This window comes from Zalophus californianus, chromosome 2 (assembly GCF_009762305.2).
Source record: "Zalophus californianus isolate mZalCal1 chromosome 2, mZalCal1.pri.v2, whole genome shotgun sequence".
Lineage (NCBI taxonomy): Eukaryota > Metazoa > Chordata > Mammalia > Carnivora > Otariidae > Zalophus > Zalophus californianus.
This window is the reverse complement of record NC_045596.1, coordinates 84634223-84646272: the sequence shown is the minus strand read 5'-3', so window position 1 is coordinate 84646272 and position 12050 is coordinate 84634223. Positions and strand designations below refer to the sequence as shown.

Sequence of the window (12050 nt, the reverse complement as noted above, 5' to 3'; positions counted from 1 at the left end):
GTGTGTAAGGCCTGGGTGCACAGAAAAGCTGCATGCAGCAGTACTGCATGTGTGTGATTAGTAGTCACAGATAGTTTTGGTGGTTTTTAATTCTAACAGGCAGAATTTGTAGACATTCCTTACATAGCTTATACTGCCAGATTTTTATTATTCAAATAACTAGAACAAAGTTTTGAATTAGAATTATATTTCTAATACAACTAAAATAAATTAGAATTATGTTTATTTCAAGATATTCAATATTAAGAATGAGAGTTCAGTAAGGTGTTTTCCCCTTATGTATGATATTTAGATAAAAACTCAATGTTCAGGTGATCAAATACTTATTTTTCAAACAGGAAATTCTCAAAGATCTTTCAGAAAATGACTTCCACTGCATAAAGACTGAATTTCAGCAAGTGCTAAGTAATAGGAAAGAAATGACCCAGTTTTTGGAAGAATGGTTGAATACTCATTTTGATATAGAAAAGTTTAAAAATGGCATCCAGAAAGAAAATGATAAGATTTGTCAAGTGAATAACTTCTATAATAACAAAATAATTGTAAGTAGTGATTTTTGTGTGTGTGCTAGCTCATTCTTCTTGTTGTTTGCTCTAATTTTTCTACCTTTTTCTTAAAAAAGACTTAGAGCAACTTAATCTTAGATATGCTTCTTTATTTGTATATACTTTATTTTTTTGTTTGAAAAAAATTGGGGGAAAAAGTTGGGTAAAACATGTTCTTCCTCTAACATGTTATGTGTGCTTCCTTAAGATAATTAAAAATATTCACTTACACTTGTAAAGAAGATAAAATCTTGGGGTGTAATAATCAATTTCCCCTTAGGGAATCTTGAATGTTCTTTCCTTTCTCACTTCTCCCTGCTTCTGGAGGATTTGAGCCTTTCCCCCAAGTAGCCTCAGACAGAGTGAGATGAGCCTGTGTCAGGGAACAGGCCACAGCTGTGGCCATGCCACACACAAGCCTGTCCAGCAACTTCACTGAGATGTACTTTTCATCTTGGTGGTATCACTGCCTTATGCACTGATACTTCAACTCTGAGGTTCAGAGATGTGGTGTATAGCATTGTTCCCAAAGTGACTGGCTCCAGTGTACAGATTCACAAGAACCAACATGGCTTAAGACAAGCTTGTTAATTTGTTTTTACTTTCCACTGATCAGAATATTCATTCTGTTCTCTGAAGTAATCCCTGTCTCATATACCTGGTAAAATATACAGTAGTCAGAAAGTTGCTTGTTGTATATGCAGCTGGAGCAAAGGGAGCTAGATTAATATTAGAGCTTCTAGTAATCATCAAGACAGTATGGTACTGACACAAAAACAGACACGTAGATCATTGGAACAGAATAGAGAGCCCAGAAATGGACGCTCAACTCTATGGTCAACTAATCTTCGACAAAGCAGGAAAGAATGTCCAGTGGAAAAAAGACAGTCTCTTCAACAAATGATGTTGGGAAAATTGGACAGCCACATGCAGAAGAATGACACTGGACCATTTTCTTACACCACACACAAAAATAGATTCAAAATGGTTGAAAGACCTAAATGTGAGACAGGAGTCCATCAAAATCCTAAAGGAGAACACAGGCAGCAACCTCTTCGACGTCAGCCGCAGCAACTTCTTCCTAGAAACATCGCCAAAGGCAAGGGAAGCAAGGGCAAAAATGAACTGTTGGGACTTCATCAAGATAAAAAGCTTTTGCACAGCGAAAGAAACAGTCAACAAACCCAAAAGACAACCGACAGAATGGGAGAAGATATTTGCAGTTTGCAAAGGACATATCAGATAAAGGGCAACTATCCAAAATCTATAAAGAACTTATCAAACTCAGTATCCAAAGAACAACTAATCCAATCAAGAAATGGGCAGAAGACATGAACAGACATTGCTGCAAAGAAGACATCCAGATGGCCAACAGACACATGAAAAGGTGCTCAACATCACTAGGCATCAGGGAAATCCAAATCAAAACCTCAATGAGATACCACCTCACACCATTCAGAATGGCTAAAATTAACAAGTCAGGAAACGACAGATGTTGGTGGGGATGCGGAGAAAGGGGAACCCTTCTACACTGGTGATGCAAGCTGGTGTAGCCACTCTGGAAAACAGTGTGGAGGTTCCTCAAAAAGTTGAAAATGGAGCTACCCTACGACCCAGCAATTGCACTATTGGGTATTTACCCCAAAGACACAAATGTAGTGATTCGAAGGGGCACATGCACCCCAATGTTTATAGCAGCAATGTCCGCAATAGCCAAACTATGGAAAGAGCCAAGATGTCCATTGACAGATGAATGGATAAAGAAGATGTGGTGTGTGTATATATATATATATATATATATATATATATATATATATATATATACACAATGGAATATTATGCAGCCATCAAAAAATGAAATCTTGCCACTTGCAACAACATGGAAGGAACTAGAGGGTATTATGCTAAGCGAAATAAGTCAATCAGAGAAAGACAAGTATCATATGTTCTCACTGATATGAGGATTTTGAGAAACAAGACAAAGGATCATAGGGGAAGGGAGGGAAAAATGAAACAAGACAAAACCAGAGAGGGAGACAAACCATAAGAGACTCTAAATCTCAGGAAACAAACAGGGTTGCTGGAGTGGTGGGGGGTGGGAGGGATGGGGTGGCTGGTTGATGGACATTGGGGAGGGTATGTGCTATGGTGAGCGCTGTGAATTGTGTAAGACTGTTGAATCACAGACCTGTATCTCTGAAACAAATAATACATTATATGTTAATAAAAAGAAAAAGCTTCAAAAATTGGTTTCATATTTCATATGTTTGGGTAGGTCTTTTTTGACACTTTAATTTCATCTGAAAACTATACTTAAATCACACTGAAGTATAGACAATATTCTTTAAAATATATTTTCCTGTGGATATTTCCATTTGTTGAATACCTCAAGCTAGCAAAATAGTAAATGAGCTGCTTCAAAAAAAAAAAAAGTCCACAATCAACAGAGGAAAAGCATAAAAACCAACATTTGAATAAGATAATCCCCATAAAATTCAGTGTTTTTCTTGTAATATTGAGGACCTACTTGTGAGGAGAAAGTAGGGATTCCTACTGTGTGGATGAGCAGAGATATATGGCTTCTTCCAGCACCTTGAAAATAGGAATTGATACCTTTATAGGTATGAGGTCAGTAGTGCAGAACCAAGGAGAGCCCAGAATGCCAGCAAGAACACAACTAATTTAGCATCCAAGTCTGATAGAAGTGCCTTAAAGATATAGATAAAACCAATAAGGCATTAATGATGAAAGCAAAAAGTACATCCCTTAAGAATTAGGAAGTAAAAAGATAATATGAGTAATTTCAGAGTTAGCCTTCAGTGTAAAGGAGGGTGGTGATTGAGTGTTAGTCCCTGCACAGAAATACAAGATTTTCAGATTAATTACCAAAAGTCAGTGAATTCTTTTCCCTATAAACACTGAGGTTTGAAATGAAACAGGAAAATAGATTGCTGTTAAGTTTCCTGGATTTGCTCTGCCATTACGTATCAGTTAATGTTTGTATATGACATTATAAATGTCCTAACATACATAATGACTTTAACCTGCACAGCTCTGCAGATTTCCGCTTCGTATGTTAGCGCTGATCCAATAAAGCGAGATTTATCATCTTGCAAATCAATACAAATCCTCTCCAGTCCTCATTCTTCTTTTATTCTCATCATCAACATCCAGCATCTTCTGAAATTTCAGGAACTGATGCAAACCACAAAGAATGTTCACATCCTTTTAAAGTACTGTTCTAGGATGTTCTAAATGATGAATTTCAGCACGTGCCTTGTCCTAGAATTCTAGTAGTGTTCATAGTATTTTTTATATGTAATTCATTTTAGAGTTATAATGGTGTTTTACTATTCAATAGGCTATTATGAATGAATCTACAGAGTTTGAGGAAAGAAATGCTACCATAGCCAGAGAATGGGAATGTGACCTGAAATCAGTGAAAGAGAAAAATGAACAACTATTTAAAAACCACCAAACTTTGAAGATCTCCCTGACATCTGGTATCCTTGTTGATTCTGCTACAGAAGACAGTAAGAATCTTCATGTTACATCAAGAGCCACGCAACTAACAACAGAGGTATGTGATTTCTTAGATGTTTTTTAATTTGCGAATTGATCAATTAAAGATGCATTTTATATATCACTTCAGAGCAAAATTATAGTATCAAATGTATTAGGGAACATGGACCATGTTTGTGTGTGTGATGGGCTTCTTTTTTTTTTATTTTTTTATTATGTTAATCACCATACATTACATCATTAGTTTTTGATGTAGTGTTCCATGATTCATTGTTTGTGCATAACACCCAGTGCTCCATGCAGAACGTGCCCTCTTTAATACCCATCACCAGGCTAACCCATCCCCCCACCCCCCTCCCCTCTAGAACCCTCAGTTTGTTTCTCAGAGTCCATCGTCTCTCATGGTTCCTCTCCCCCTCCGACTCACTCCCCTTCATTCTTCCCCTCCTGCTATCTTCTTCTTTTTGGGGGGGGGGGGCTTCTTTTTTAAATTTAGTTCTACCGTGGCTGTCACTCAAATAACTACAGAACTGTATATATTATATGAGATCTTCCCTTTAAATTATAAAAGAGAAGTAACTCATAGTTTAATTTGATTAAGAGATACATATACTGCTTCAAGTGCCATTACTGTATATTATAAATTTCTTCAATCATGTAACTTTTTATTGAACTATAATCTGTGTCTATTTATAGAACTAGCTTAGAGGGAAAGGGCAATTCAGCTTTTCTCTAATTATCGTCAAAGTCTTTAATATTGGTTAATGTTATATCAAAATTAAAATGGAAGAGGCTAAAAATATAACAAATATCTTTATGCAGATTAACCTGCATCCAAGAATCAATACGTTATTTGAATGATTCAGTTATTTTATTAACTAGCCTTACTTGGGAATTGTGAAGCAAATATGCTATTTTATTTTGTTAGCTCACAAAATGACTTAGTGAAGAACCCGAGTAAATTAAAATTTATCACTTTTACCAAAATAAAAACCTAAAACATCAACCACTAGTTTAATAATCAATTACCAGTGGAAACTAGAAGATCACTAGTACAGTTTATTGATTTGCTAATCCCTACAGACCTCAGTAGCTGGTGGAGACAAAAATAGCAAAAATACTAAACCCATCTACCAAAGCAATAAAGAAGCAGAAGGAAATTCCCGTCTTTAGTAATCCCAGAAAATACCCTATCAGATAATTATTGTATGCTCTTACTTTGGTAATTATGACAAATTAGAGTAGCATAGAACAGTTTGGTAATGATACAGAAATAGACAGAGCAGTGGACCAGAGTAGAGTTCAGCAGTACACCCAAGGAGGAGAAATCAGTATTTGATAATGGTAACTGCCTACTTGGTGGGAAAAAGATGATTTACTTAATGTTTGATTCCAGACAACCAGCTAGCCACTGAGAAAAAATAAATCTGGGTTTCTACCTCACTCACTTAAACAAAAATAAATTCTGGATGGGGCCAAGAAGAAACAGACATTTTCTAGGAAAACCTGTATATGTGTGTGTGGGTGAATAATCTTATAAATATGGACAAATTCAGGTATTTTTTTACTTGCAAAAAACTGGAAATAACCTAAATGTTCATTAGTGGTTGATGGGTTAACTAATTTATAGTACCTCTAAGAAACAGGATGTATGTATCCATGAAAACAAAAAGGTGGAGAGATCTGTATGTATTGATAATGGAAAGATCTGGAAAATATATTGCCAAGTTAAAAAAAAAAACTATATTCAGTATGTTCCTACTGTATGTATGACTGACTGTTTTTATAACTGTGTATTCACAAATGCTGAGATAGGCATAGAAAATTTCTGGAGGGATACACTTGAAAGAGTTTAGTGGTTGCTACAGGGTCAGCTAGGGTTCTGAGACAGGGAAACTTACCCTTTATTATACGCCTTCGAATTTTTCCAGATACCTGTATTTAAAAACTAGGTAATAAAAGTAAAGGGAAAGATATGTTATATGCATTACTTAAAGAGTCAGTTAACACGTGTATTTCCTTTAAGTGGTGTTAATTTAAAATGTGAGTGCCTGTTTAATATGCTTAGCACCATACAAACCAGTAAATAAAATAACACTAAACCTTATAATATAAAATTTGGGTCTTTTTTAATCCAAAAATCATCAGCTTCTAAATAAAGAAAATAACACACGTGTAAATTAGGTGACATTTGGTTTCTCTTCTACCCTTTGTTAATGCAGTGTGAAACATTAATACCTGTATGTGGTCATCTTTGTCTTACATGTATATACCGTGATTGTGCCTGCATGGCACACCTCATATACGTGTGCTTTTTCTAACAGAAAATTCAGGAGCTGGAAACTTCACTGCGTGAAGCCCAAGAAAGTGCTAAGCATAAGGAAAGCAAGATTATAAAGATGCAGAAAGAACTTGAAGTGACTAATGACATAATAGCAAAACTTCAAACACAAGTTAATGAATCAAATAAATGCCTTGAAAAAACAAAAGAAATGATCCAAGTACTTCAGGTAACTTAAAGAACTCAACTTTATAATAAAAGAGTTTTTTTTTTCTTTTACTCTTGAATTTGGCGGATAATTTGGTTGGAACTCCGATCTTTTACTTGAACTTCCTGTGACGTATGTAACATCTGAAGTTCAGTACTCAAGCTTATTAAAGCAAGTAGAAATTTATAAATGAAATGCAAAAGTGTATTTTCATGTAAAATAATGATTTTCTATATTCCTAGAAAAATTATTTTTTAAAAGATATATAAATATTCTGTATAGTTTAAAATGTATATTTTCATTTTTCAGGAAAAAACTTATGTAAATATTTGCTCTGGATTAGATAAGTACATTTTAAAATTATTTTTATTTAATCCCATTATTGAGCCCCAACTGGTAGCCTCTGGGCTGAATCTGACCTGTTTACTTTAGGAAGAACAGTAATTTGTCTTTGACCTTGAATGCCATTACACACATCACACCTTCACTCATCGCATCCTTACCACTCCTTTTTGTTTTAGCTCCAGCCTTTCTCACACTTCTTTTGCTTGAGTCTGACCCTAATAGGCACTTAAGTTTTCTATGTCTTCATTTCGGTTAAAATTTGGAACAAGTCAAGAATGTCTGCTCCTTTCATCATTTTAACATTGTTCTAAAAGTTCTGGTTCATTTAATAAGACATGAAACAGAGAGGCAATAAAAAACAATCTCAATTTTGTTAAATGTAAAGCTAAAAACCAAGAAACCAATTGTAAAGCTTTAGAATTTTTGAGAGTAATTATTTAATATATCGAATCACATTTTTATTTGATCAAGATAGACTTGTTGAGTATCTGGTATGTGATGGTCATTGCTCTAGATGTCATGTGTACAGCCATGGAAAGAAAGAAATACCCCTCCTTTCCTCCAAGGAGCTTACATTCTGGTTCAGGAAGAGAGAAAATAAGCAAGTATATATGTGTGTCAGAGGGTAAAAAGTATGGTGGGAAAAAATTAAGCTAGATAAGGGTTGCGTGGGTACCTGGTGAAAGTGGGAGCATAAGGGAATCAGATATGATCTTATAAAGGGGAGCTGAGGAGAGCCACACCACTAAGATGACTTGGGGGAATGGGTGAGCTATGTGGTAGGGGAAGGGCCTTCCAGGCAAAGGAAAGCACAAATAGTGTAGGTATGTTTAAGAAACAAGAAAGCCAGTGTCTCCTGGAGCAGAGTGAGCAAGGAGATAGAGTTGGGAAATAAGGTGAAAAGTAGCAGAGAGTCAACTCATAAAGGGTCTGACAGTCCATTATAAGAACTGTGGTTTTTATTTTGAGTGAGATGTGAAGTCATCAGAGGATTTTGGCAAAAGGATAAAATGGTCCAATTTAATTTTCTAAAGGCTGCTCTTTGAAAATAGAATCCAGGAGGGTGTGTTTGTTAATGTGACATACCAACTGCTACAACAAAGGGACCCAAACTGCAGCAATTCAAACAAGAGGGAGTATCTCATATAAAAGTGTGAGTTCCAGGTTGGCAGGTGGCTCCATTCTGCATGATCGTTCAGAGGCTCACTTCCCTTCCATCCTGTTTCTCCACCACCCCCTCGGGTGCTGTTTTCATCTGCATGGTTAAAGCCAAGTTATAAACTGTCCATGCCCAGGTTCACAGGAAAGGGACAGATGGAGAAGCTAAAATAATCTTAAAATCTCTACTCTTAAAGACTCTGGCCCAGAAGTGGCGCACATACCTTCCTCTCAAATTTCTTGGAGTCAGAGATGATTCTGGAGTTTGGGGCTTGAACAACTAGAAGGATGGACTTGCCATTTATGGAGATGGGAAAGACTCTCAGAAGAGCAAGTTTTTGAAACCATGGGAACTGAATCAAAACTAAGTTTTGGACGTGTTGAATTTGAAATGGCTATTGGGGACCCCCATCTTGAGATATGACTGAAGCAGTTGTATGTATACGTAAGTCTAAGAGAGATCTAGACTTAAGGTATAAATTTGGGGAATTGTCGGCGTATAAAAGTCATGAGACTGGATGAAGCCAGGAGCATGATGGGGAAGAGATAAGAAGTAACCAAAAGATACCAAGATGGAGCAGCCGGTAAGATGGAGGGGAGGAGGTACAACATAGAGTGCAGACAGCGGTTACGGTTTCTTCACAAAAGTGAAGAAAGTATTTCAAGATAAGAAGTAAGCAACAAATTTCTCCACATTCTGTGTAAATTGATACAGGCATCTGTGGAAAGATAAATATCTTTCCTGTGTACCAGAAATAATTTTCTGGGTTATGGCATTATATAACACCTATAGGGAAAGAAAGCAAAATACAGATTCATAAAATCTTTATACCATTTGAGTTTATTTCATTTGCTTTTCAGTATTATATAAACATTCTATAAAATGCAACAATGTATTTAACTCAAGACTTGGCATAGGAAGAAACTTTTAACCTATTCACCACTATTTGAAAACATCTTGGGGCGCCTGGGTGGCTCAGTTGTTTGAGCGACTGCCTTCGGCTCAGGTCATGATCCTGGAGTCCCAGGATCGAGTCCCACATCGGGCTCCCTGCTCGGCGGGGAGTCTGCTTCTCCCTCTGACCCTCTTCCCTCTCGTGCTGTCTCTCATTCTCTCTCTCTTGAATAAAATAAAATCTTTAAAAAAAAAAAAAGAAAACATCTTGGATATAGCTGTCCAATATAATAACGTCAGGTTTGTTAATTGAATAGAGAAGAAAGTAATTTGAACAAATGAATCATTCACAATTTTGTTTAAATCTTGATACACTTCCTACAAATCATTACAAATTGTTTCTATCAAGTAGCAGTGAATAGATCAAAAATTTAAACTGCAGTAGAACTTTATGGACACCTTGCATGAGGAGAAAAAAAAGATCTTATTTATAATGGCCACAAAATCTAAAATAAGATGATTGAATGACTAACCTTAACAAAAAATGAGGGCAACATATATGAAAAGAAAAATAAAACTTTAAAAAGAAATATAGGGTAACCTGTGGTTTATAAGAAATACACCATTTCCTAGGTTGGAACCTAAATACAATCCTAAGTTTTTCCCAAATTAATTCCTAAATTTCATGTAATTCAAATCAGAATTTCAAGGAATTCTTTTTCAGGTAGAGCCACTAAAGTTTCTTGACTGAATCTGTCTAAGAATGCAGATGATAAATAGGTGATGTTAACCAAGAAATTCATGTTTTCCGTCTTTTCAGTTTATTAGCAAAACTAAGACCGTCAGTATTTCTTGAGTGCAGCTTTGGTCACATACCATATATTTGAAATAGGGAATTCTGTTATCTTTCATTTCTAATTCAGTATTTTCAATTTTGATTTCTTTTACATAAGAATGTTTTAAACAATGTTATATATGACTTATTTCATTATATTGTGGCAAAAAAATAATCTGCATTTCTAGAATATATTGAAATTTTTTTAGTGTCATAAATGGATACCTTTTTTTTTAGAGTTCTTTGAACTTTTAAAATAATATATAGACAAATAGATCAATGGAAGAGAATAGAGAACTGAGAAATAGACCCACACAAATGCAGTCAACCGATCCTTGACAGAAGAGCAAAGGCAGTTCAGTGGAGAAGGGTAGTCTTATCAACTAATGATGCTGAGACAACTGGACTTCCACAAACAGAAAACAAATCTTGACACAGACCTTCTCTCTTCCAAAAAATTAACTCAGTTGATCAAAAATCCAAATGTAAAACATAAAACTAGAAATCCCTCAGAAGATAAGATATAGAAAATCTAGGTGACCATAGGTTTGGTGGTGACTTTCTAGATACAACACCAAAAGCACGATCCATGAAAGAAAAAATTGGTAAGTTGGACTCCGTTTAGATTAAAAATATCTGCTCTGTGAAAGACAGTTAAGAAAATAAAAAGGTCACAGACTAGAAAAAATTTTGCAAAACACATATCTGATAAAGAACTGTTGTCCCAAATATACAAAGAACTCTTAAAGCTCAATGATTAAAAAAAAAGCCAATTAAAAAATAGGCAACGGTTCTGAGCAGACACCCCACCTAAGAAGATATACGTGTGACAAATAAGCATATGAAAAGATTCTCAGCATCATATGTCATTAGAGAAGTACGAAATACCACTACACACCTGTGATATCTCAAAACGCGACGAACCACACTAAATGGTGGTGAAGAGGTAGAGCAATAGTTCATTGCTGGTAGGACTGCAAATGGGACAGCCAGTTTGAAAACAGAGTTTGGCAGTTTCTTACAAAACTGCCAACACTCCAGCCAGTCACATGCTCAGGGAGTCCCCTACATCACCATCTGACTCAGGAGGTAGGGTACTGAACTGGTGCTGTGACTAAGCAAACAGTGGGCTCCTCCAAGAACAGGCTTATCTTAACCAGTCATCCACCTCCTTAAGCTGAGCATCTTTCATTTTTGGAGGTTTTGCATCTTTTTAGTCTTCGCTAGCCATGGGGTGCGCATAAAAGTTTCTGTGGGAGTTGGGTTGGGAAAGCCTAGAGGACTAAAGAGAGCTCTCTAGGTTCCTATTTAGATGGGTTTTATTTTTTGTTCAGTATCTAATTCTCCATTGTATGGTTGTGGTACAGCGATACAAAGAAACTGATTCATTCAACAATAGTAAGAAATGAGCTATCGAGCCGCAAAGACATGGATGAACCTTAAATGCACACTGTTAATTAAAAGAAGCCCATCTGAAAAATGATTCCAACTATATGACATTCTGGAAAAGGCAAAACCAGAGAGACAGTAAAAAGATCAATGATTGGCAATGGTCCAGAAGGGGTAAGGGAGGGAAGGATGAATAGGTGGAACGGGATTTTTAAGACAGTGAATCTATTCTGTATGATATTGTAATGATGAACATGTGTCATTGTACATTTGTCAAAACCCGTACAATGTACAATACAAACAATAGACCCTAATGCAGTCTGAAATGTATCAATATTGGCCCATCATTTGTAACAAATATACCACACTAAAATGTGATGTTAACAATAGTGGAAATAGGCAGGGTGGGGAGGGAGATGGAGCACGACAAGGGTATATAGGAACTCTGTACTCTGCTCAATTTTTCTATAAACCTAAAGTTGCTCTAAAAAATATTTATAAAAAAGGGTTTAAATGTATTTAAATATGTATTTACATATGATTTTTTTTTTCTCTGAGTCGAAAGTAGTTATATTTTCAGCACCGGATTGACCATCTTTGAGTACAAATATCCCAGGAACACTTTATTATACTTTGAATTCAGTTCTAGTTTGATATTTATATTCCCATTCTGACATCTTTTTGTTTCATTTTCCTGATTTACCTTTGTCTACCCATTATTTTCAACCTTTCTATTTCATTTTGTTTATATCATTGTTAATTGGAAAAAAAAAATTTTGTTTTAGGAAATGAAGGGGCGCCTGGGTGGCACAATAGGTTAAGCATCTGCCTTCAGCTCAGGTCATGATCCCAGGAGTCCTGGGATCGAGCCC

The 12050-nt window shown here is 35.8% G+C and overlaps 2 protein-coding genes across 8 annotated transcripts in view; one reads left to right on the top strand and one right to left on the bottom strand.

Annotated features, from left to right (window-relative positions):
• The window catches only part of CENPE (centromere protein E), an 82618-nt gene that overhangs the window by 61448 nt on the left and 9120 nt on the right, over window positions 1-12050 (top strand). For all 7 annotated transcript variants that reach the window (XM_027598508.1, XM_027598512.1, XM_027598509.1 and 4 more), the window contains 3 exons: window positions 339-542; window positions 3907-4125; window positions 6392-6577. In XM_027598508.1, coding sequence (XP_027454309.1) covers window positions 339-542; window positions 3907-4125; window positions 6392-6577 — 609 coding nt within the window. The remainder of the gene's footprint in view (window positions 1-338; window positions 543-3906; window positions 4126-6391; window positions 6578-12050) is intronic.
• Window positions 9158-12050, bottom strand: part of LOC113924584 (cuticle collagen 7-like) — a 39776-nt gene continuing 36883 nt past the window's right edge. The window contains exon 4 of the transcript XR_003520716.1: window positions 9158-9196. The gene's annotated coding sequence lies outside the window, so the exon portion shown is untranslated. The remainder of the gene's footprint in view (window positions 9197-12050) is intronic.